Genomic DNA, 24,797 nt, shown 5'->3' with positions numbered 1-24,797 from the left:
AGCGATAAGGACGAGAATGATCAGAGCAAGACTAAAGTACGAGCCAGCGACACCAAAGGCGGCCTGGAAAGGAATCTCGTCCAGAGTGTGACCCTGTCGGGCCCAAGCCTTACGGAAACGAATGTGGGCAACGCAGATGGAACCCCAGGTGAAGAGGGTTGAGAGACCAGAAAGAGCAAGGAGCCAATCAAAGATCTCTCCACCCTTGGGGTCAAGGTTGACAAAGGCGATGAAACCCATGAGGATGTGGACGAGGACGGAGATGAGGGGACGGCCACCACGGTCAATGTAAGCGAACATCTTGGGGGCATATCCGTTCTGAGCCATGGCAGTCAGGGTACGGGAACCACCGTAAACACACGACACACCAAGAGACAGAACCGACTCGAGAATGATGACGTTCATGAAGTGGTTGAGACCGTTAAGACCAGCATACTCGCCAACGAGGACAAGGGCGATGCCTTGGCGTTGGCGTATCCGGAAATGTTGAGTCGCTCATCAGTGGACTTGATAAGAAGACCAATGAAGGAAAGGCCGAGAACGTAGAAGAGAGTAATACGCCAGAAAACCTGCTTGATGGCACCGGGGAGGGCCTTGGTAGGGTTCTCAGACTCGGCAGCGGCGAGACCAACCAGCTCAGTACCGGCAAAGGAGAAAGCGGCAGTGACGAAGACTGAACAGAATCCCTTGAAGCCGTTCTTGAAAGCACCGGGGTCCTCGTTCCAAAGCCTACCACCCCAGTACTCGTTGTAGCGGCCGTTGTCGGGACCACCACCACAAACCAGGACAACAGAAATGAACATGAAGGCGACGGTAGCTCCAAGCTTCAGGCAGGACGACCAAAACTCTTCCTCAGCATAACCGATACCACCAAAGATGTTGATGATGATAATGGCAACGAGGAAGATGGCAATGAAGATTCCGGATGAAAGTTCTTCGTTCCAATATTTGATACAGACAGCGCAGACGGTCAATTCGAGTGGTAGGACGGTAGCCCATTGTGCGACATAGTTCCAACCCATGGCGAAACCCCAAGAAGGATCGATGAAGCGAGACGAGTAGATGTAGAAACCACCGTTCACGGGATACATGACGGCAAGTTCACCAAGAGCGAAGACTAGTAAGCGAAACACGTTAGTATTATTTCCATACACCCAGTCAGGATGATATTAACATACCGACGTTAAAGATCATAGCACCGATCAGCAAAAAGTCAATAAGAACAGATCCAGGACCCTACAACACTATTAGCAACCTATGATGACGATGGAGGAGGGCTCGTATCGACTTACGCCATTGTAGAGAGCCTTTCCAGAACCGACGAAGAAACCTGCACCGATGGAACCACCGATAGCAATCATTTGAAGATGGCGAGGCTTCATACGACGATCAAGTTCAACGTTGGTAGTGTCCTTGCGTCGCTGAAAGGACTCGAGGGTGAGACCGTTTCGGGTCCAGTAGGACTCCTCCTGGAAGGCGAAGCCGCCGCCAGTTTGGACATCTCCAGACTGCTCAGTGACTGTGTTGCCCTTCTCCTGGCCGACGTTAGTCGGGTTGTCGCTGGAGCTCTTTGACTCCATGTTGGATGTTCCCCTGCTGGGTAACTCTTGAAGAGTTGTAGGGATTAAAGAAAGATAAAATAGGTCAAGTGACCTTGGTCTTGAGGAGGAGAAGGAGTGGTGATGATCAAAACCGAGGGCGAACGAGGAGGGGAACGACAGTTCTTAAATATAAGTCCAGGAGGGGAGGACAGGATCCAGAGAGGACTGGGGTCGCAGTTGATTCGGCGGGCTAGAGGACAGCCATTGCGGGAACAATTCGGTCAACTCGAGCATCTTGTGAGGCCCCTAGTTTCCCGCTGTGTTGCCGATCAACAAGAAGCTGTCAAGCTTGGAGCAAGTAAGCGTGTGGATATCAGCGAGGAACGAGAGGGCTTGAATGCCAAGAAGCGCGATACGGACGGAGGAACATGGATAATTGGGGTAGGTCCAAAGTCTGAGATGGCGGAGCGGAGTCTATCACGGACATGGGGGCCAGGACCAGGCGACGGACAGGAAGGGAGAAGAGGAAGCCGATTCGACAGATGCAGCGTTGTCGATGTCGCGGTTGGTTATGTGCACCCCTTGCTTGTTTCGTGGGACCCAAGATTGGACCCTCGAGAGCTGCAAAGAGATGAGCATTGGAAAGAGGTGAAGATGCGCATTACCTGTGCTTTTCGTGCCGTGTCTTTGAGCAAAGCGCATGGATGGACTGGCACTGGTCTGCCTTGCATCACACATGCATAGCATTCGCTACAGCCTGTGACCTTCCAGTTCCTGCTCAGGCGCAGAATCAGGCTCAGCGGTCGGTCATTGGGAGGTTCAACGATTCCATCTCATTGGAACACGCGAAACATCTGCGACATTTCTCAAGTGTGACAAGGGGAACTAACACAACAAGCACAAGCCGTTACAGGACGATCAACCTAATTGCAGGCAAAGTGGAGAGTTGGAGAGGACTATAATCCTGGTCAAACGCTAATGCTTACTCCACTCGCAAAGGAAGGCACAGGTACAGGTACCGATACATGGACGAGGTACTTCCTTCCTTCCGTCCTTCCGTCATGGACTCTCTATCATGGTCGCTCGAGGCAGGAACCGCGCTTTGTTTCTTTTCTCCTTCTGTCAGCCTACCTACCCGAGCAGGTTGGTACTAGGTAAGGTTAATAACAGAGTTAAACGCAATGACTTTCTGTCTAGTCTTATTTGAGGAGGTCAATGTCAACGAAACAGTCTTCGTACGAAAACATCGGCGCATTTGTTATATTCTCCTGCCCGTGCTTTCATTCATGCTATAGTTTTTCAGTTGCCAAGCTTTCGTTATCTCCCCAGTAAGCAGAGACGCCGAGACATGCAACGACTCGTGCGCAAAAGGCGAACTTTTGTTGCTGCTCTTACTCCCATCCCACGCTCATACAAAACAATGCTTAAGAATGGGGTCCATAAGGCAACCTGCCAACACTAGGTGGTAAACGTTGCGGAGTCCAAAGTCAGAGAAATTACGGATACTGTACAGTCAACTCGGTCGGTGCCCGCATTGCCACATCGGTCAGATAGCATTCTGACCACATTTCAGTGTTGGATTACCGAAACTGTGGCCCGATATGATACTAGGTTTCCAGGGACCTTGACAATCTGTGTCGATGATACCACAACTGCGAGATTCCCCGTCTTGTCTTGCGCAAGTCGACCCACCGACTTCCTCGCCGTATCTGATTACAGCACAATAAGCACTCAGGTCCTAGAGCGTTTGTGGTGCCATTCATACGATTATTCGGAAATAGTCTCCTGCGAATTCACGTCGCATCCTTCACATTATAGCATGTGCGGCATGACGACTCATTTGGTGCCTCGTATAACATCTTGCAGGTTATGACAGGGGACAAAACATGCCTAGAAAACAGCTTTCTTCTAGAAGAGTGGCGCATGGTAAAGGTGTGTGTTACATTGCAATTTAGACAAGCGCCAATTAATGAGGCCCAGCTGAATTCTTGAGTAGGTTGGCCACAGCTTATGCACCCTGCCTATTTTCGCTATGGTGCGACAGTTATCTTTCGGATAGGGACTACGATAACAGAAAGCCCGAACGAAAATCCATCGTAACAATCAACCGCCGGCTACTGATTACGGTCCGCGGCAGTTCTTGCCGCTGCGGTTGTGGCTTTGTTCTAGAAAACTTCCATCGGAATTCGTGTCATCACACACGTTCAGTACATGACGTTTCAATGTCGAGATGTCGAGATCCGCAGACGTTGAATCTCAACTACGGGGTAATACGTAACAGTTTGCTCTCATCTGCCATTACCCCGTGGGCGAATCGCCGTCAATCTGGGGCACATCTCCATACTCTACAAATTGGCCCGTTCTTAAGGATCGAGCAACAGTCAATTGAGGAAATTCCCCAAACGTTTGTACGTAATACAATTCACTTCATCTACGGCCCCGTTGTTTTGACATCGTCCAACAGGCAGGACAGGGCAGGACAGGGCAAGGTCCCAAGTTAATCGATGGGCTCGGACATGACCGACTAGGCCAGGCCCCCCTTGCAGCCCCCGCAAAGACAGTTGAAGCGTTATCAATTGTCGCCCCTGACCTTGAGAGCCCGGCACCATAAGCCATGTTCCACGGGCCGATGAAGAAACCTTGGTCCTCGACATGAATGGCCTGCGGCACATTCTTACCTGACTGGACAGTCTGCTAAGGTTTCTATTAAGCTTAGAGCAACGAACCACACCGAAATAAAGTGAGGGAAAAGACAGGCTAAATTCAGTGATAGGTATTTACTTGATTCACCAAGTATTGTTAGACTTGAGTTGCACCAAGAGCGGTATTCTTTGTCCCACCAAAATGACCGCTGCAACCACGTTCAAGATTCCGACGCAACGGATGTGATGCAAGTCAGCCTTGGCCATCGTTCTCGAAGCCGTCGATGCAGAAAGACAATTGTTACGGAATAGCATCACACATATACATACATATACAAATTCCATCTTTGACCCGAGTCTGACACACGGCTACTCACCAAATACTCAATGTGGCAGGTTGTGCAAGTAGCTTTCGACCTTCCATTCCGGGAGCTATTCTGCGCTGCTGTCCTCCGATACGCCACGCTCTGAGACCTTATCACTTGGCAGAGAGCAATAGAGGACTATTACTTGTCGAGCTTGGGTCGTCACATATAAAAGCCCCCCGTTCCGCCAAGACTTTTGTCAAAAATGTTGGCAAGATGACTTTTATTAGTGCTTCGTTTCAGGAAACTCAAGACACTCATCCTATTTTCGACCCCAGTCACTCGGTCTCCAGTCTTTCCTGTCGATCTCGTCGCCCCATCACTCGCCTCTTTTATCTGGCCTTTTCGATCCCACAGCTTGTAGCTGTACAGTACTTGCCGACGATGCTCGTACCGAGTCCATGCATTGCATTGACATTCTGAGCTTATCTAGACGGATAACTGTACCGTACGGGGTCCCTATTACAGGGTCTTTGATGGATGCATTCGATTCACAACGTTCAGGTCGCACGAGCCAGATGAGGGTCCATCTCGAGCATTGCGGGCGTAACAAGGTTCCTCTAGGGAGGGTCCAGTGTCGTGGTAACCTAATGCTAACGCTCTACTTGCCCCGTTATGTCGCCTAGGTCGCCCACAGCTCGCGTGATGCTGCAGATCGTCTCTGAGGCATTCGAGAATTCGCATCGGAGTCGATGTTTTCTTTCTCTACGGCTGATATTGATCTGTATCTTTCTTTCTAGCTGCAAGAGACTCATCACGTTGTCTACCGAATCTAGTGGCTTGGCCTCGGTACTTTGTTGGCCAAGACGGGATGTTGGTGCAAGAGGACCAAGATGGTAACTGCTGCAGGGTAGGGATTTGATTCCAACCATATTTGGGTGCCCAAAACGCCGAGATATTGGCAGAAGGATAGAATGTTCTATTCGGGGTAAATGTTGGTTGGTCTTAATACGGCGATATTAACAAACAACCACAGCTGATAAAAGCGTGTTCTACAACTGCCCTTACTTGGATAACGGAGTTCTCGGGTTTTGCTTAAATGAGAAATCTCAACAGTTGAGAGTTATCCTCCTTGATGTATCTTGAAGACTTTTGGGCAATACAAACCTACGAAATCTAATCAGTTGAAAACTTGTCTATTTCTACCTCACTCAACTGTACTTGTATCACACTGTACAGTATTAGTCTCGGAAAGGTATATTTCGACAGCTATTTGCAAGAAGCGACCAAAGAACTACCAGCATTGACTTGTCGTTCTATCTGATACTTGAGATTCTAACAGTACGGTATATACAACGGAAGCAATCGTAGCGCCAAAAACCATCACAACTCAAATGAAACTACTCATGACCTCGTTTGACAGTTGCTATAAACTCGAACCAAGTCTCAACCTGGTAGAACTTTGGCTCTCTGGCTAGGTTGAGCCAATTTGAAGTTGGGGCAATGATCAGAAGTCACTTGAAGAGTCTTGTGGTAATCAGAACACGTGGCTACTGTTGATGGTGTTTCTACAACTTTACTTTTCTACTAAGTTGTTTCTGAATGAATAATATCAGACTATGTACTTTGGTCTTCACGGATACTTCCCCTTAACCCACCATATATGATCGTCATGATCCACCATTCTCCCCAGAGTACAAGTTGGAACTGATGATGGATACAAAGACTTGTGATAACTGTTTCGTTGAAAGCTTGAATCTTCAGAGTCCAAGTCCCATAATACTCTGTGATATCGCCTTGCAACTATGTTATACTTGTATCAATTCTGTGTTGCTTCATTCTGCGCTGTCAAAGGCTCTGTAACGTCTGAGCTCAAGCTGTAGTCATGGAAAAGTCATAAGAGTCCATAACTAAACTCATATCTCTGCAAAGATTGAATGAGTAATACATTTACATTTATATAAGAGTCCATAAAAAAGAAAACAGAATCGCTTTCCAAGCTTCACAAGACGTTGATGAAGCGCGAGCCATTGAGCTACAAGAGGGCAAATACGTCTGATTCCACTGATCATCCATATCTCGTAAAGTTCATGCACAACCCTTCAGTCTTAAGGGAACCCAGGTCTGAGGACTGATTTATTGTTGCCATTCAAGACTCTGGAACACTACTATCGCTCAAATTCTCAATGCTAGCCTGATATGCGGTGCTCTTGCCCTTGGTCCTGTTTCTGCCCATATTTCTTTAAGACTTACTGTTAGGAACCGCGTCTCATTAGGGTTTCCCATGGGCTCGTTTTTTCCAACTTTGATGACAACGGATGAAGACTTGACTTGGTTATTACTTCTGTGGTTACTTTCGTCCCGCTGCCCGTCTACTGTAACTACTCTGTTGTCGACCCTTGCCCCCGTATCTGTCCCTCGATGCTTTTTTATGACATATGTTACATATGAAGAAATACTAGCTAATGCCTTCCTCCAAGACGACACTGGTCTCCCTGCTGAAAGCTCTTCCAGTACATGATCGGAGGCCTTACCACTCTGGATACAAACTTGTATTCCCAAAGCACTACATAAATGTGGCCTTTGTAGATTCTATCACTGGCCAACGACGATCAAGTGCTGGGGAGGGTTTGAGCAGCTTGATAGTACTATACCCAGTTTAAGGATGCGCTTCTTTACTTATTGCCAATTGTGGTAAGCACTCCATCTTGCAAGGCATTAAAGCTACGAGGTTCTGGGGAAGAATGTGTTTTATTTTTTAGGCTTCGCTAAAGGATATCCAACACGGGTAAACAATTCCTTTGCTTCTTGATCCAATTTTTCCCTCACTATACCCCCTCGGGCGACAGCTCTGGCAGACTGTCTTTCTAGACTGACTTGCATTCGTACAATCCTACCTGGCCAACAATTTGAAACCCTTTCAACTTTTGTATCTTGAGTCCTGCGATGTTTCTAAGATCCCTCCATATCCTCGACCATTGGGTCCTCAGGCCATGGCCATGTCAAACTATCAATATCCAAAGAATTGGCAACATTGAGCAGCTGCTCTGCACTGAGCTCATAGCTCAATCCTAGCCCAAAATCATCACCAGAATCTAGATTGAACGGATCATTGTACCCAGCAATAGTTGCTGTGGTTGCATCTATGTCGTCAGCTAGCCCTTCTCGTGGAGTGCCATGGCTCTGTGCTGCAACCAAGGTTCTTGAATCACTGTGGACGAGAAACTCTTGGAGTAACCCTTCCAACTGCTGCAGTTCAGATGCAACCATGTTGGCTACGGGGTTACCGCGAGAGCCCATCTCGTCAAAGATGGCGTAGGCACGTTGTGTCCATGGAGAATGATCTGGTAATAGAGATGAGTCGATCGCAGCCGCCATGAGTAGTGCGATAGTAGCGGTAAAGGTTGCATCATGATCGAAGCGTAGAAATGTTTCTTTTGGGGCGTTAGTTTGAGCTTTATCGGTACAGGGAACAACATACCTAGTAGCCCCTGGTCAGACAGGCTCGAGAGAATTCTGAGGATCTGCTGAGCGGACTCGGTACACATCTGGACAAGACCCATTACGCTCTCAGATTGTAGCCAATGCATGAGAGCTACCTCTAGATGACCCAGTCTGGAAAGAAGAAAGGTATAGAGTAAAGGTCTTGTGGTGAGAATAATGCACTTGACATGTTAGGATCTTCTGTTGAACATGATTGTAGAGAAAGAGCTTACTTGGTGCTGTAGAAGATGAAGATGAGCTGATATTCGTGAGATCCCAGCCATTCCTTCACTCGATTGAATCTCAAACGATTTATTTAGCCGTTCTGTAACGACAGCAATGCTCTTGAGTACCGATTGCGTGGCTTCTAGATACCGACTGTCAAGTTTTCCTTCGAGCCCATACACAGCTATACACAAACCGTTAGCGATTCTTCCTGCTTAGGTCAAATGCACATACTCTGGTCTATCTTGGCAAGCACTCTGCAAAAGTCGACATGTATCTTGAGAGCCTCCAGTTTTTCTGGCTGTCCTGGAAAGGCCGGAAAACGCGCGCTTATAACATCGTCAGATATACTCAATGGGAGTCCCATCAGAGAGCCCATCTGGCGTTCGAGGATGTAGATGGTCCAGAACATATGCCGGCATTTATCGACATAAGATTTGTCAAGAGCAGTAGACTGCATTTCAGTATGTATTCCGTGTTCTAAACCATGCCGAAGAGCATTGCATACCTAGTTCTGTTAGCGGTCATTGTATATCCGTTCACTTGTTTAGATCTTACCAGACGGTGGGCCTGTTGAATGTGATCAACGGAATGTAGGTAGATAGCAGCGCAACAGAGGACTTGCATCTCGTCTATGATATTGCAGTCGAAGAAGCTAAAGTCCGGCATGAGCTTCATAGCATGTATGAACAAGTCCCCACCAGGAGGACGTCTAGATTTGGTCGATTGAACCACGAAGGCCTTTCCGAGCGCTACGACGAGAATATAATGAACAAACCAGAGAGGTTCGGCTCGTGAGTACTCTGCAGGATGTTCATGGAAGCGGTGGAATCGTTCCATGAAGAGATCTTCGTCGAATAGACTATATAGCCATCCGCAGTGGAATTTGACTGAATTGATGAGATATAGGGCAAAGTCCTTGGTGGGAAGCGAGCTCATGTCGGGTGCTTCCCCAGGTGTCTTCCTCGTCCCATCCCACTTGAAGTCGAATATCTTTCCTTCAAGTCCTGAGAAATGCAGGTTGTGAGTAGGTAATGCTGTTCCTTTGATGCGCTCATGTGTCATTGTCAGAACTCTTCTGTTGAAGGACCAGTTTGACGATGTTCCCATGAAGAGAAGATGGCTTTTGAGACCTGGGACAAAGTCGTAGGTATGGAAAGCTAGGGGATTAATCAGAGGAGCATTGCCTTGGGCATTATGTTGATGACTTTGTGCATGGGCTGATGCATAAGGCGATATTGAAGCTGAGGCCTTGACAACAAGATCTGGGATGCTGCTGTTCGGATCTGACACCTGTATCGATTCATCTGACTCACTATCAGCATATAAATCCCAATCATGAAGGGATCATGTACACTCGCCTAGCTCTGGGCTTCTCGATTGACCAGTAGCCTGCTGGTTTGCCTTCCTCTCCAACAATGCAAGTCTCTCTTGAAGGTTGTTGATATATCTACAGGAATTAAGCAAGCCATCAATCGTGAACTGGACTTGTTTCTAACTTACCCTCTTGAAACAACTACTTTACGAGACTCGTCATCGAAACGACACGGCAGCCCTCTTTTATCGCATTGCTGGCAGGGCTGAGAACCAGAACATTTGATCTTCTGGTCGCGACATCTTACACAACTAAGCATTCCTCTCCCGTTAGTGATGCCAAACTCGAGTGCTATCCGGTAAGAACATACGCTTTAGGAGCACGCTTTCTAGCATTGTTCGGACGTGTAGAGCTAGACCGTATAGACATTGACATCAGTTCGAAAAAGGCGGTATAGTTAAGTAGGATATCAGTATTTAACAGTAAATTGTAGATATTGTTGTATGTGTGAGTAACACGCTATCTAGCATCCCTGTGACCTCCCAACCCCAAGGCATGTCTAGCGGCCAACCTGCCGCGTAGAGAGCGGGGTAGATTGGGGAAAGATAGGGATCCAAAGCCGACGAGAAAGAATAGAAGGGCTCTAGAAGGTGTGGGTATTTGTTCTTGACTTTAGTTGATGGCGGAGTTTTGAATGTTTGGTCGTCTACTCTGCCCGATTGCGTTAGAAAGTCTCGAGTCTGAAGCACAGTCAAAGTCCGTTTATTGCCAACAATAACTTAACATTCTTGATATGACATCAGGACTGACGGGTCTGATAGAGGCAGACCTTGGCTTTTCAACTTCTTATGCAAGCCACATGCTACAACGTTGCAAAACGCATATGCAAACAAACTCCTCTCCCATGGTGTAGTGATAAATCATTTTGGGTTCAGGTGCGCCCATAACCGAATGAGCCGTGTAACCCAAGATATTGGATTCTTGGCCTCATCTGCGAAGCCACTCAGCAATAAATTCTGCAAAGCTCGAAACAGATACTTCATGAGTGCTAGTATTTTCATTCCCAATTCGTCCGAGTTTGTAAATGTAACCTCTTTGTGGATGGCCCAAGATTCTAGGCTAGTAAGCAGCTGAAGCTTATGGCTCGTTGGTGGCTTACAGCAAGTAAGCTGAGCTTGAGCTGCCCGGATTTGGGTCGTATTTTCATGTGTGACAAACACGACAATTTGACGGAATAAGGGCATCTTCAGCTGCTTGTGGTACTTTATCAGGCCCAATTAATTATTCTGTTGTTGCTTCGATTCGTATAAGAGGAGAGCAATACCCATACTCCTTGTGAGACCATCGCCACCTCTATCATCTGATAGAATCACCTACACATATACACACCAAAGCACTTACCTCGATAAAACACCAACATCAATGTTTGGCTTCAACCTCAGCTATCAGTGGCTTTACTTTACCCGACCTTCGGGTCCTCCGTCCCCTGTCCCTAAGGGCCTTGAGCGTCACTGGGTAGACACACCCCAGGGCCAAATTGAAGTCCTATCCAACAACCCCTCGATCACCGACAGAACAGACGGCCCTCCCGTAGTTTTCTGCCATGGAGGAATGGGTTGCGCTTGGGTATGGACTGAATACATGCAATATTTGGCCGCCCGTGGCGTTCCGTGCTATGCTGTTTCTCTGCGCGGTCATGGAGATTCATGGCACCCCTCATACTTTCGCATGGTCTTTGCAACACCTCGAAGTGCTTTGGCCTCTGATCTAGTTGCGGTAATTGACTGGGTGGAGATCCGTGAAAAGAGCGAGGTTATGCTTGTTGGACACTCGAGTGGTGGAGGATTGAGCCAGGGCATTCTTAGCGATGGCCTGGCCAATGTGAAAGCCCTTGCGTTACTGGGTGCTGTTCCAGGGTTTGGATCGTAAGTCGGGATACAGCCCATGATTTGATGTTCAGTCGAGACTAACACCGCTTCGCAGAATGGGCGTATATGTGAATTGGTGGAAAATGGACCCTTGGTTCAGTGTTCGAATGATTTTCCATCTCTGGCACTCCAACTCACCTCTCTCACACCCAAATCTCACACAACGCGCCTTCTTCGGCGACAAGTTCCCTCTCTCAGCCGTTGTCGAATTCCAGCGCCACATGAATCGCTACGAGGCCTACCTATGGCCCTTCAGTATGATGTACTCGTTCACATCTGCATCGACGATTCTGAAGCACATCCGCAACGACGGAGCGAGCGATGAAAAGATTCTCGTCATGGCAGGCACTCAGGATAAGCTGATGACGGAGTCAGTGTCCCAAGAGACAGCGAGGTATTATCGTGAAGCCGGGACTGGGAATCGTGACGGTGTAATATTGCGCTTTGTTGAAGGTGCTGGACATCATTTGCAGAATGATATGCAGTGGGAAGATGGTGCTGAGAAGCTGTTTGAGTTTTATCAAGGCATTGCTTGAGTGTCTGTGTATAGATATGTTTCGCGTTCACAACTCAATGTATATTGTTTGTTCCATCTCTTCTTTAATCGACTCAATGGTGAAGCTGTGCCGCAATGCGTGACCGTCGGTCCAATACCCGTCAACATCTACCGCTAGTTACCAAGACCAAGAACATCGTGAATGATCGGTTCGTGATCCCGACACAACCTCCACTAAATTGTTCAACTTCCGGTCCGGTAGCGGCCTCTAAACGGCGCTGATGAATCTCGTTAGCTGTACTGAAAGAAGAAAAAAGAGGGCCCGGACAGAGAGACAGGGGACTCCGGTGCTAAAAGCGAGTACAACAGGGCGTTCCTCAGGCGGTGTCGCTTTCCCTTTTCCCCCTGAGGCAATTCATCACTTCGATTCATCATCATCAAAACAGAAGGAAAACAACCTCTAAAGAATTGTTGGTTGTCAAGTTTCTATCTCGGCGCTTCAAAGACCCGAAACGACCGGCCTTGTATCCCATATTCGGAAGCCTACCGATCTTTACTGTCTTGCAGTGAACCTCGGGCTTCTTCCGTGTCTTCCTGCTCTTTTTGGGTTGGTTGCCTCAGGCAGTCGTTACTCCATCACAGTCAACCTGGCGGTCCTTCAGCGGTTCCAGCGGTTGTCGTTGTCAGTGGGGGTAGGAGCTGGTGCAGCAGCCAGTCGTAGCCAGTCGCTCCTGCTTGGTTCGGTATTCGCAATGGAGGGAAGGAAAGTGCCCCGCGTTCCGGAGCTGTCCACCGAAGGCCCCTCTTCGGCGGGCTTCAAGACATATTCGGCCGCTGTGTCGGCCGATAGGATCTCTCTCGTATCGGGCCATCTGTCGCATCAGACCTCTTCTTATAACGCAGCTTCCCCTGCTCTTTCATCGGCCACTCAAGCTCGTTCTCTATCGACAACCACAGCCAACATGTCTTCTCAACCTGAACACGCTACTCTGCTCATTCCCGGACCCATTGAGTTCGACGATGATGTCCTCAAGTCTATGGGCCACTACAGGTATGTAGCAACGTACACTATACTCGACAACGCATTGTTTGCTAATATCCATCTTACAGTGAGAGCCATGTCGGTCCTGGCTTTGTCAACACCTTTGGCGAGACCCTCTCTATGACCCGCAAGCTCTTCCAATCGACCGACCCCTCCGCCCAACCTTATATTATCTCCGGTTCCGGTACTCTAGGATGGGATATCGTCGCTGCCAACCTCGTTGAGGCTGGCGAGGATGCCCTTGTTCTTAGCACTGGATACTTTGGCGATGGCTTTGCCGACTGCCTGCGCGCCTACGGTGCCAACGTCACCAAGCTCGACGGTGAGGTTGGTGGCCGACCTCAGCTTCCCGAAATCGAGAAGGCACTTTCCGAGAAGAAGTATAAGATTCTTACAGTTACACACGTCGACACATCAACTGGTGTTCTGAGCGAGCTCAAGAACCTCGCCGCTACTGTGAAGCGAGTCTCTCCTGAGACTCTTGTCATTGTCGATGGTGTTTGCAGTGTTGCTTGTGAGGAGATCGCATTCGACGAGTGGGGTCTGGATGGTGTTGTTACTGCTAGTCAAAAGGCCATTGGCGTTCCTGCTGGTCTCTCCATCTCTTTCTTCAGTGGCCGAGCTGTTGCTGCCGCTCTTGAGAACCGCAAGACTCCTATCCCCGCCTACTTTGCTTCCATGAAGAACTGGACTCCCAGTGAGTGACGTATGTTCCTGGTACTATGTTTCTTGCTAACGTTTCGCAGTTATGAAGAACTATGAGGCCAAGAAGCCCTCTTACTTCGCCACTCCCTCTCCTCAGCTCGTCCACGCCCTTCACACCAGTCTGACCCAGATCCTCTCCAAGCCCTTGTCTGAGCGATTCCAGGGCCACATTGAGGTCTCCAACAAGGTCAAGAAGGCCATCACCGACCTCGGCCTCAAGATTGTTGCCACCAAGCCCGAAGACCAGGCTCACGCCATGACTGCCATCTACCTGCCCGAGGGTGTTGGCGCCCCCGATGTTCTGCCCAAGCTGGCTGGTAAGGGTGTCGTCTTTGCTGGTGGCATTCACAAGGCCATTGCCTCCAAGTACATCCGATTCGGTCACATGGGTGTCAGCGCTGTAAGTGTAATATGTGACCGTTTTCTAGAGTTTGTAACTAACTTGTATTTCCATAGCTGGATCCTAGCCGAAACCACATGGAGAAGGCCATTAATGCTCTCAAGGAGAGCTTGTTCGAGGCTGGCTACAAGGCTTAGACATGAGAAATAAAGAAATAAAGAAAAAATCGTCAACACGGCTTAACGACCTGGTGGAAGCTCTGGGTCGGGTTGAAGATACTCACGCCTATATATCAGGTATAAGTTTCTCACTTGAAGCTTACAGTACATAAAGAAAGAAATGACTGGCCACATTGGTTGGTGTTTGGATAGACGATGGAACCAACTATAGAGGGTTGGAATGTTGTCTTTGTCTTTTATTGATGAAGCGAGCTTAAAAATATTATACTTTGATAAATACCCTTGACCCATGTCCAACAGTGTTTTGTAAATTATCAGTTTGCTCCTTTATGTCTTTATGTCTTATTTGGAGTGGCAGAACATTCTGAAAACGTCTTTCGTATTAATCATATATATTTTAGGCATGATGACTTCCGGTAAGAACATGAGCTTGCCCTTAACAAGCCATGAAGAAGAATATCAGGCTATCGTAATATCCCCTCGGCTGAAAACAGCGCCGAGGGGGGAATATGATATCTCATATCGTGTCAACTGTCAATACAGCTAGAGAGTACTAAAGTTATACATACTAACAGAACTACTATATAAGATAGGATATTTTGGTATGATGTACAGTTGTTCAGCCGAGAAAGATCTTGACGGGTTTGTCGTGATAAAGAACAACTCAAACACGATCCCAATATCCGGACTACCGCATCCGGTAACATTGATCAACGGTAACCAACATGCGCCGTTGGGAAAATCACAACGAATCATGAGATCGATCGGTTACGGTGATTTTATCTATGCGCCCAGGAGGCTGGGAATTGAAGTACCACTACAAAAATCCCAGCGTCATGGGTCCGAGGAACCGAAGGCGTCCTGCATTTTTGCATGGCTTATTCGCGGTTACAAGCATCAACCGTTGTGACGGAACAGGTAGAAATACTTGTGACCTTTTCTTAATGTGATAGTGACATGACCTTTGACAGGCAAACATCTCATCCATTCATCCCTTCTTTTGCCTGTCGTGTCGTGTCTTGCCCCGCTGCTGACAAACCTGCTAACCAAGGTACCTGAGCATCAGATCTGAGGTGCCCGGTCTGGACGGCTAAGAATGGGAAGCTCTTAGGTAGAACTGGTTAGTATAGCTGGGTCTGGTTGCTGGTGGTTACAAGTGACGCAGCCTACGCTGCGGGGCATTTCTGGGAACCGTACTCCACTAAAGGTGTTCGCTGTACTGTATTCACAGCGCTGGGTTGCGCTGGGCTTTGTAACTCCACTTCGTCCTGAGCCGCCCGCATAGGTCCAGTCCATTCATGGATCTCTTCACGCTTCACCTCACCTCACCGACGTCGTCCACTTTACCTTAGTTTGCTTCGCCAGAGCCGAACTTTGCATTTCTCCTCTTTTTCATTTTTCACTGCTTCCTTTGCGACGCATTCTCCTTCCCGATCATCGTACACCTTCCCGTATCCTTCCTACTGTAGAGTTGAGTTGAGCTGTGCTACGCTACGCTACTGCTTGCTGTCTATTAGTAGTTTATCTCCCTGGGGCTAAGCATTTGCTTGTATCTTCTCACTCTTCCCCCCGCCTCGCCTCGTCTTCGTTCGCCCACCACAATCTACCTCCTCCAACCACCAACAACTTCATAGTTTCCCGCGTAACGATCCCCTCGTGAACCCGACATAACAACACAAAATGGCCGCCTCCATTGAAGAGCTGGACGTCCTCGTCCGCTCCTTCTACGAGGGGCGCGGTGAGCAGGTAGGCTATCTTCTGGTTCTCAGTTTTCACCAACCGTGGACCCCGCGCGTCGATATGAGGAACAAGAGCTAATCCCGCCTCGTCAATCGTATAGCAAAAAGCCGCCCAAGCCGCTCTCAACCAGGTTCGTTCATTACTTGAGCTTCTGGCCAGCGTAGAGCTTTTTTCACTAACCTGATCTGCAGTTCAAAGAAGACCCCGATGCTTGGCTTATGGTCGACAAGATCCTCTCTGATGCGCAGTATCCTCAAACCAAATGTGCGTTGCCTCAGCTTTGCGCCACTTTCCACGTTGTGCTGCACTCTGGCCAGCTTTGTTCCCTAAAAGATTTGCGAATGCATGAATTCTGAATCCACTCGACTAACAAAATTTGACAGACTTGGGTCTACAGGTACTGGACCATGTAATCATGACGAGGTGGAAGGTACTCCCTCGGGAACAGTGCCAAGGTTCGTCTTGCCCATGATATCAACACAATCGCCATATCTGACCAGCCTCTTCGCGTAGGAATCCGAAACTTCATCGTTCAATTCATCATCCAGTGCTCGAGCACCGAAGAGTCGTTGCGCCAGCAAAAGACCTTGCTCAACAAGCTCAACCTCGTCCTCGTCTCCGTGCTCAAGCAGGAGTGGCCTCACAACTGGCCAACCTTTATCAACGAAATTATCCAGTCATGCCATTCCAACTTGGCCATCTGCGAGAACAACATGATCATCCTCCGTCTGCTTTCTGAGGAAGTGTTTGACTACTCAGCCGAGCAGATGACATCGACAAAGACACGCAACCTGAAGCAGACCATGTGCGCCGAGTTCTCACAAATTTTCAACCTTTGCCAGGAGGTCCTCAACACGGCCACACAGCCTAGTTTGATCAAGGCAACTCTTGAGACCCTGCTGCGATTCTGCAACTGGATCCCCCTGGGATATATCTTCGAGACACCACTTATCGACACACTGCGAACCCGATTCCTCTCGACCCCCGAGTTCCGCAACGTCACCATGCAGTGCCTTACTGAGATTGGAGGTCTTCAGACTGGAGGACCCGGACAACCCAACTCATACGATGAGGAGCTCGTCAAGATGTTCACAGAGACATTGACCACTATCGCCAACATCATCCCGGTCTCTCTTGATCTGAAGAGCACGTATCCTAGTAGTAACTCAAGGGACCAAGAGTTTATTCAAAATCTGGCACTCTTCCTTTGCAACTTCTTCGGAATGCACTTGAACGTAGGTTACACGCCCTGTTTGCACTGCTTTTGTGATTCTAACATGTATGACTTAGCTTGTCGAGAAACTCCCCAACCGCGATTTCCTTATTCACGGTCACTACTATCTTATTAGGATATCACAGATCGATGATCGAGAAATCTTCAAGATCACCCTCGATTACTGGCTCAAGCTTGTCCAGGAGCTTTACGAGGAGATGCAGGCTCTCCCTATTACGGATCTCAACCCCCTCATGGCCGTCGGCGCAGGCATGTCTGGTGGCGGTGCCCCCAATCCTACCATGCTCAACAACTACCCCCTCCGAAAGCATAAGTACAACGAGGTTCTCTCGAACCTACGAGTTGTTATGATTGAGAAGATGGTTCGACCCGAAGAGGTCCTGATTGTCGAGAACGACGAGGGTGAAATTGTCCGAGAATTCGTCAAGGAGAGCGACACTGTGCAGCTTTACAAGACAATCCGAGAGTGTCTGGTGTACCTCACACACTTGGATGTGGTCGACACAGAGAACATTATGACCGAGAAGCTTGCCAGACAGGTTGATGGCAGTGAGTGGTCTTGGCACAACTGCAACGTTCTTTGCTGGGCTATCGGATCCATTTCCCTGGCCATGAACGAGGAGACCGAGAAGAGATTCCTGGTCACTGTCATTAAGGATTTGCTGGGTCTTACTGAAATGAAGCGCGGCAAGGACAACAAAGCCGTTGTTGCCAGTAACATCATGTACATCGTCGGCCAATATCCTCGTTTCCTCAAGGCGCATTGGAAGTTCCTGAAGACAGTCGTTAACAAGCTCTTCGAGTTCATGCATGAGTCGCACGAGGGCGTACAGGATATGGCTTGCGATACTTTTATCAAGATTGCTAGACAGTGCCGACGACACTTTGTTGCTCTCCAGCCTAGCGAGCAGGAGCCCTTCATTGAGGAGATCGTCCGCAACATGGGCAAGATTACCTGCGATCTGACCCCTCAGCAAGTCCACACATTCTACGAGGCTTGTGGTTACATGGTTGCTGCGCAGGGTAACAAGCATCAGCAGGAACGACTTCTCTCTGATCTCATGGCTATTCCCAATGCCGCTTGGGACGAAATTATTAAGCAAGCAACAGTTAACCCCTCCATCCTCCAGGATGCCGAGACTATCAAGGTTATCGGAAACATCATGAAGACCAACGTTTCGGCTTGTTCATCTGTGGGATCCTACTTCTATCCCCAGATCGGCCGTATCTACCACGACATGCTGCAGATGTACAATGCTACAAGTACACTGATTTCCGAGGCCGTTGCTCGCGATGGTGAACTGGCTACCAAGATGCCCAAGGTCCGAGGTCTTCGAACTATCAAGAAGGAGATTCTCAAGCTCATTGAGGTGTATGTTGACAAGGCAGAAGACCTCCAGGCTGTCCGTGCGCAGATGGTCCCTCCTCTGCTGGACTCTGTTCTTGTCGACTACAACCGCAACGTTGCTGGTGCCCGAGATGCCGAGGTGCTCAAGGCCTGCTCTACCATCATCACCAAGCTCTCCGCTTTGATGGAAGACCAGGTTCCTACCATTATGCAAAACGTCTTTGAGTGCACCCTGGAGATGATCAACAAGGACTTTTCAGAGTTTCCCGAGCACCGAGTCGAGTTCTTCAACCTCCTCCGAGCCATCAACTTGCACTGCTTCCCTGCACTTCTTAAGCTCGATAACAACCAGTTCAAGTTTGTCATCGATTCGTGCTCGTGGGCCTTCAAGCACGACAACCGAGATGTCGAGGCTGCTGGTCTCAACATGGCTCTGGAGCTGATTAACAATATTGCTGAGAAGACCGATGTTCAGACCGCCAATGCTTTCTTCCAGCGATTCTTCATCACCATCCTGCAGGATGTGTTCTTCGTCGTGACTGACAACGATCACAAGGCCGGTTTCAAGACACAATCCATGTTGTTGATGAAGCTCTTCTACTACATCAACCCTGCCGACGGTACCCAGCCCAAGATCCAGGGGCCCATCTACAGCCCTGATCAGGCACAAGCCGGAACCGACAACCGAGAGTTTGTTGCCAACTTTGTTGCCAACCTCTTGCAAAACGCCTTCCGCAACCTGCAAACGTACGTTTCACCTTTACCACAACATGCTGCAATGCTAACTCTCAAACAGAAACCAGATTCAGAGCTTCGTCGAGGGTCTGTTCACACTCAACACGCAGTACGACAAGTTCCGCCTCAACCTTCGTGACTTCCTTGTTTCCCTCAAGGAGTTTGCTGGTGACAACGCCGAGCTGTTCGTCGTTGAGAAGGAGCAGCAAGAACAGGAGGCCAAGAACGCCGATATGGAGCGACGACAGAAGGTTGGAGGTCTTCTCAAGCCCTCGGAGCTGGACGACGAAGAGCTATGACTCAACGAAGAACTACGGACTGAGTTTGCGCCCCAAGTTGCTGATGAAGCCGGGTCGGCGGATGCAGCTGGGGATGGATGGGAGTTTTATGGACTTTGAAGACTTTTCTAGAGTCACGGCCCGCCAACTGATTCCTCCACCCCACGCACGCCGAAGCACCTCGTTCAAGCGAATTTCTTTCCTGTTATGATACCATATTCCTTCTATAGAAGAGTGGTCGGTCGCCTGCCTATGCCTAGTGCGACGCCCTAGTCTAAATCGACACCCCCTTGGAAGTCTCAAAGGGGAAGAGTTATAAAAAAGAGAGACAAAGATCAAGGAGCCCTGGTTGAGTTCTTAGTTGGTGATGGCTGTTTGAGTTCACGACCCGACGTTTTCAGCGGTCGACGAAGGTATCACGCGCTCTGTTGTGAACCGAATAAAGAGAAATGATATATTGATACAGATCCAGAATATGGTTTCTGCGGATAGGAAAAGACGACTAGCACTTGTAGATATTGTTTCAGCTTACACTATGTATGGATAATTGAATTGTCGAAGAGAAAGAAAGACAAGAGTGGCTAGTTGAATTGTGTTTACGAATGTCTTGTCCATCGTGCTAGTCTGTTCGCTCCAAATTATCGTCCACGGTGAAGCTCGTGAAGTAACGTGTTGTTGTTGGTTAAAAGGATTGTACGTTACAGGTCCATCACAGAAGAGTTTCAGTTGCGTCAGTGCGATCCTTGACTATACTTATGTTATAATGGATGCTCAGCTCATGTAGAAAGTTCAGGATAAATACAAGTTAAAATGTACGCCCCGAGACAGATACATATATATATATATACAATTGATACAATGATCCTCGTAGACCCTCTCATCCTTGATTGTTCTCTAATTCCTGTAGCGGCCAATGCAAAGCTTCTTGCCAGTAACTCCCAAGATGACCAGCAATGAGATGTATCAAGAACGCACCTGAATCCCCAACTAACCAGGCGTGACGGCATCGATGGAGTAAAACACCGTAGTATGCCAGCACCAGCAACGCCTCCGGCCGGTGTTTGCGAACAGCTTCTACAAAGTCTTCGCGCAAGATGACAGGGAACGCCGACACGGCTTGCAAATTCCTGTTCGCTGGTAGGTTACGATACACGTTGTAAGCCCATTGCAACGATCGGGCAGCATTACTACATGCTTCCACTGACGCTTGACTCAGGTCAGATTGTTGGATGAGGTCTATCAATGGACTGCACTCATCGCCCTTGTCACCGAGCTCTGCTGCTCTGACCTCAATCAAGAACTTTGCCAATGGGGTTTCGAGAAGGTCGTAGTACCGATTCGAGGTTGTGGACCGGACGCCGCGATGTAGATAGACTGACTCACAGAACCTCTCTATAAATACATGAAAGGAGGAGCGATACTGAGTGAGTGTGTCGTACAGCATATGCAAGCTGAGGAGAGACGAGAAGAGGAACCGAGGGATATAGTATGTGTCATGGCTGGCTAGTTCTTGAGCATCCCTGTTGAAATATGAAAGAGCACGTGTTTGAAGCTCCGTGGCATTTCGACGGTAGGAAGCTGCACTTTCAGGGTGAAGCACAGCCATATGGTCTGCTGATAAAGCGAGGAGCTGATCCAGTGCATAAGGAGCTTGTGAGGACCATTCCAGAGCAACGTCAAGAAGAGTGTCTATACTATCAGTGTCGAAAAGCGCCGCCTTGCGAAAGTGATGCAGAAGCATAAGATGTTTGTTGGTAAAGACGAGCTGAGAAGATGCCTGACCACCATCTGTTTGCGGTGTTGATATAGGCGACTCAACAAAGTCCGGAGCGAAAGATTCCGTGAAGGAAGGTAGCGTGGTCGAAGGAGTCCGCTCATTGGTGTTGGCGCCATATCCAAGATATGACGGGGGCGGTATTGACGAGGGAGGATGTAAAGCCCCTGTACTCGAAACACTATCGACAGGACTCTGCAGGCGACTGCCGCTATTACTCGCACTGGTCAAAGGCTCATTGAAAGAGGGAGTGGTAGATGGTTCAGGCTGAGCTGGTAATGGAGTTGGGGTAGACCCCGACGCGGCAGGAGGAAATGAACAACTCCTCTCACTAACAATGCAGTTACCACAAGAGGGGCGTTTCTCATCGCATTTGATATGTCGCCTCTTACACTCCAAGCAACCATTGCGGGACTTGCGATGGCGTCTTCGGAGCTTGGCGACCGAGGTTTTGTCCTCGGTGGCGGGATTAGGATGGGGGCTCGGATGCATCGGAAAGGACAGGCAGTTTGAGTGAGAGTATGAGGTGTGTGGTCTAGAATGAGAATTGGTTGTTTAGATCAAATCAGATCGGATCGGTAGTATCATGACTAGTAGTTCAAGCTTGAATTGTGTGTTGTGATTGGTTAACGATTCGCTCGGAAAATTTGTATAATCGGCATATATGAAGTGCTCTGGGAGCTTTGTCCAGGCTCAGCTTTTCGATTTTCTCACTTCAATACGGCAATGTTTGCTCGGTTAAGTGCCCACCTATATCTACAGAGGTAGATGCCTAGATGCCTATTTTGAGCGAGGCGTATTCCTCCGAGCCACCATGAAGTCGTCTGCGTCTAGTCTTTGGCATAGTAGCAACGCGTCTTCAGGATACGAAAATATCTAAAACAACTGAGACACCCCTGTCATTTCCTACTATCTCAGACTTGCTGTAGCTATGCTAGACAAATGCAAGTTCTCATAATCATCTATTCCTTTTTCGAACCTACAGATTGACCTTTCAGTTTGTGTAAGAATAGTTATAAGAGTGCTCAAGGGATGCAGAGCATCGGCATTTATAATCAATTTCTCATCGGGAATAAATCTATAGGTACCACTATGATCACTTATATAGAAACAAGTGAATACGCGTTTATCGGATTCAACCCGAATTTTCGTATTCAGTAGTCCATACTATACGCGTATAGCTGTACCGATGGTGTAATATCCAACAAGCTTACATGGCCCATGATCACAGAAACGCTTCCAATTGCTCTTCACCTCCAGGTAACCAAATAAAATCATCGTAGCAAAAATCGGGGTATATTCTGTCTAATCGTCAAACCCTTTAAACTCGCCGTCCTTTTCTTGCTTAGCTGCTGCAGCCTCAGCAGCAGCCTTTTCGCGATTTTGTCTCCGGACCTCAGCGATAAGATCGTTTAGCTCCATCTGCTTGACCTTTTCGTCATCCGTCATCTTGGATGTGGCTTCTGCGTCACGGCGCTTGCGTCGCTTCTCCCTTCGCTCCACTCGATCGTCTTCCTTCTCATGCTTAGCGCTCCAAGCCTCGTTGTTTTTGCGCTTGCGCTTGAACTCCTCGCTCTTATCTTGCTTCTTTACGCCCGACTTCTCTTCCTCAAGAGCGACCTTTCGCTGTTGTTCGCGAGTCTTCTCCTTGTACGCGTAGTTGTCCCAGTCGATCTCAAGACCGCACATCTTGTCGCCTGTCCAGCCCTTGAGTTCAGGCATTCGGGGCATACGTAGCAGTCCCCATGCATTGCCGAGATCAGCCCAATCGAGATCGGCCGCGCGGAAGATGGATGTAGCCTGGTGAGCGCCATAACTTCGAGCCCAGCTCACGAATGCCTTTTGAGCCTTGTCAAACAGACCCCTGTCGGTTAACACGAAGTCCCTCGTCTTCTTCGCAAATTCGGCGGCATCGTCCTCTGATGTGGTGATGGTAGGCTTTTCCAACGGTGCGATTGGTGTTTTGCGGATCTCCAAAAACTGAACGTAGTCTTCTTCTCTTCCAGGGTGCAACATCACCACCGCCAATCCTTTTCGACCCGCACGACCAGCTCGTCCGCTGCGATGAATAAAGACCTTGGGGTCTGAAGGAGCATCAATTTGAACGACCAAGTCAACCTGAGGAATATCCAATCCACGAGCAGCCAGATCGGTAGTAAGTAATATCGTAGGAGAAACAGAGCTGAGGAATTTGTTGAAGTTCTTCTCTCGTACTTTAGCCGCATGTTTTCCGTGCAAAGGCACCAGAGCAAAACCTTCAGGTAGTATCAGAGGTAGAATATGCTGAAAGTAGTCGACGGCAGCGCAAGTGGACAGGAACACGATGCTCCGTTGGGGGCGTACAGGTAGTTGTCGCAAAAGCTCGGCAAGAGCAGGAAGTTTCTGGCTGGCGGGCTTGACCATATATGTCATCTGAAGACTAGCTGGCGTCTTTCTGTCTTCGAGAATACCACCACCCTTTATCTTAACCTTGACCTCGATCTTGACAGGGTTTCGCAGACCAACTCGAATGATCTCTCCAACAGCTTCGCTTACACTGGCGCTGAAAAGACCAGTTCTTCGCTGTTTCGGCAAATGCGACAGAATCTTTTGCAGATCAGGCTTGAAGCCAAGATCAAGGAGACGGTCGGCTTCATCGAGAACTAGAACCTCAAAGGAGGACTGGGGACAATGTACGTGAGGCGAGGACATGAGCTCGACGAGTCGACCAGGGGAGGAAATTAGAACATTGGGGCTGTGTCGAAGGAAGAACCTGAGGTCTTGTACGGTGGTCGTTGTACCTCCAACCAGCAATTGGGGCACAATCGCAGGTACAGTAGTAAAAGGTCGCTTTTCGTCGTCGTCTTTGAGATGCGGGAGGATTTCGGCAGAGGCCTCGTGGAATTGCAAAAGTTTCATAAGAACAGTATGGATCTGAGCTGCCAATTCTCGTGTAGGGGACACAATTATAGCGGCGACGTGATGCTTTTTCGTAGGTTCGCTAAGTCGGAGAAGTTTTTGAACAAGAGGAATGAGGAAGGCAAGGGTTTTTCCACTGCCAGTGACAGCCTAGAAATATGTTAGAATGGCAATCGCACGATAGAAAGAACGGAGTTTTCATACCTCGACTACAACATCTTTGTTTCCCATGAAATGCGGCAGTGTTGCAGCTTGGACGGGCGTCATCTGGTCGAAGCCCATGGTTGCGACAGCATCTCGAATCCATTCCGATAGAGGAGGATTGAGAGTGTCCCAAGCTCTAGGGCTTCTCTTCTTGGGCTTTTCAGTAGCCATTATCAGGCAGTATTAGACAAGACCGAAATATGGTTATTATAGAGAATTATTAGTTGAACTGTATATCACAAATCCCAAGCGCATCGAGGGACCATCTTTGACATTCATCTAGGTTTGCGCGAAACATTTCTTGAAATCTTTATCTTATCACCACGTGAGATTCATGATGGATCTTGGATTTGTGGCGCAAGCGGGGTTCAACTGTGGCGTATTT

At 48.5% G+C, this 24,797-nt stretch overlaps 10 protein-coding genes across 10 annotated transcripts; 5 read left to right on the top strand and 5 right to left on the bottom strand.

The window, feature by feature from the left end:
- On the bottom strand, window positions 1–1,580 carry FGSG_13897 (amino-acid permease inda1; the record flags this gene model as incomplete). The annotated part of the gene is made up of 3 exons (XM_011327191.1): window positions 1–1,117; window positions 1,179–1,236; window positions 1,293–1,580. The coding sequence occupies 3 exons, from the start codon at window positions 1,578–1,580 to the stop codon at window positions 402–404; spliced, it is 1,062 nt and encodes a 353-aa protein (XP_011325493.1). The 3' UTR covers window positions 1–401.
- A 102-nt stretch (window positions 1,581–1,682) lies between these two features.
- Window positions 1,683–4,152, top strand: FGSG_13896 (uncharacterized protein; the record flags this gene model as incomplete). Its single annotated transcript, XM_011327190.1, is given in 7 exon segments — window positions 1,683–2,189; window positions 2,475–2,695; window positions 2,845–2,869; window positions 3,115–3,391; window positions 3,408–3,473; window positions 3,549–3,949; window positions 4,006–4,152. The coding sequence occupies 7 exon segments, from the start codon at window positions 1,683–1,685 to the stop codon at window positions 4,150–4,152; spliced, it is 1,644 nt and encodes a 547-aa protein (XP_011325492.1).
- A 2,351-nt stretch (window positions 4,153–6,503) lies between these two features.
- FGSG_13895 (uncharacterized protein) lies at window positions 6,504–7,009 on the top strand (the record flags this gene model as incomplete). The annotated part of the gene is made up of 2 exons (XM_011327189.1): window positions 6,504–6,610; window positions 6,643–7,009. 2 exons carry the CDS (start codon window positions 6,504–6,506, stop codon window positions 7,007–7,009), a joined length of 474 nt encoding a protein of 157 aa, XP_011325491.1.
- Window positions 7,010–7,440: 431 nt separating this feature from the next.
- Window positions 7,441–9,536, bottom strand: FGSG_10891 (uncharacterized protein; the record flags this gene model as incomplete). Its single annotated transcript, XM_011327188.1, has 7 exons — window positions 7,441–7,922; window positions 7,970–8,103; window positions 8,205–8,273; window positions 8,347–8,380; window positions 8,431–8,650; window positions 8,755–9,447; window positions 9,513–9,536. The coding sequence occupies 7 exons, from the start codon at window positions 9,534–9,536 to the stop codon at window positions 7,441–7,443; spliced, it is 1,656 nt and encodes a 551-aa protein (XP_011325490.1).
- An 895-nt stretch (window positions 9,537–10,431) lies between these two features.
- FGSG_13894 (uncharacterized protein) lies at window positions 10,432–10,755 on the bottom strand (the record flags this gene model as incomplete). Its single annotated transcript, XM_011327187.1, has 1 exon — window positions 10,432–10,755. One exon carries the CDS (start codon window positions 10,753–10,755, stop codon window positions 10,432–10,434), a length of 324 nt encoding a protein of 107 aa, XP_011325489.1.
- A 178-nt stretch (window positions 10,756–10,933) lies between these two features.
- Window positions 10,934–11,998, top strand: FGSG_10892 (uncharacterized protein; the record flags this gene model as incomplete). Its single annotated transcript, XM_011327186.1, has 2 exons — window positions 10,934–11,436; window positions 11,495–11,998. The coding sequence occupies 2 exons, from the start codon at window positions 10,934–10,936 to the stop codon at window positions 11,973–11,975; spliced, it is 984 nt and encodes a 327-aa protein (XP_011325488.1). The 3' UTR covers window positions 11,976–11,998.
- A 689-nt stretch (window positions 11,999–12,687) lies between these two features.
- Window positions 12,688–14,480, top strand: FGSG_10893 (uncharacterized protein; the record flags this gene model as incomplete). The annotated part of the gene is made up of 4 exons (XM_011327185.1): window positions 12,688–12,986; window positions 13,046–13,674; window positions 13,724–14,082; window positions 14,139–14,480. 4 exons carry the CDS (start codon window positions 12,688–12,690, stop codon window positions 14,217–14,219), a joined length of 1,368 nt encoding a protein of 455 aa, XP_011325487.1. The 3' UTR covers window positions 14,220–14,480.
- A 1,401-nt stretch (window positions 14,481–15,881) lies between these two features.
- FGSG_10894 (exportin-1) lies at window positions 15,882–19,557 on the top strand (the record flags this gene model as incomplete). The annotated part of the gene is made up of 7 exons (XM_011327184.1): window positions 15,882–15,947; window positions 16,042–16,071; window positions 16,133–16,205; window positions 16,325–16,396; window positions 16,455–17,176; window positions 17,232–19,270; window positions 19,320–19,557. 7 exons carry the CDS (start codon window positions 15,882–15,884, stop codon window positions 19,555–19,557), a joined length of 3,240 nt encoding a protein of 1,079 aa, XP_011325486.1.
- Window positions 19,558–20,413: 856 nt separating this feature from the next.
- FGSG_10895 (uncharacterized protein) lies at window positions 20,414–21,802 on the bottom strand (the record flags this gene model as incomplete). The annotated part of the gene is made up of 1 exon (XM_011327183.1): window positions 20,414–21,802. The coding sequence occupies one exon, from the start codon at window positions 21,800–21,802 to the stop codon at window positions 20,414–20,416; it is 1,389 nt and encodes a 462-aa protein (XP_011325485.1).
- Window positions 21,803–22,615: 813 nt separating this feature from the next.
- Window positions 22,616–24,583, bottom strand: FGSG_10896 (ATP-dependent rRNA helicase SPB4; the record flags this gene model as incomplete). Its single annotated transcript, XM_011327182.1, has 2 exons — window positions 22,616–24,358; window positions 24,413–24,583. The coding sequence occupies 2 exons, from the start codon at window positions 24,581–24,583 to the stop codon at window positions 22,616–22,618; spliced, it is 1,914 nt and encodes a 637-aa protein (XP_011325484.1).
- Between the last annotated feature and the right edge of the window lie 214 nt (window positions 24,584–24,797).

Source organism: Fusarium graminearum, chromosome 3 (genome assembly GCF_000240135.3).
Source record: "Fusarium graminearum PH-1 chromosome 3, whole genome shotgun sequence".
Lineage (NCBI taxonomy): Eukaryota > Fungi > Ascomycota > Sordariomycetes > Hypocreales > Nectriaceae > Fusarium > Fusarium graminearum.
The sequence above is the reverse complement of the archived record's forward strand: the minus strand, read 5'-3'. Positions and strand labels throughout refer to the sequence as shown.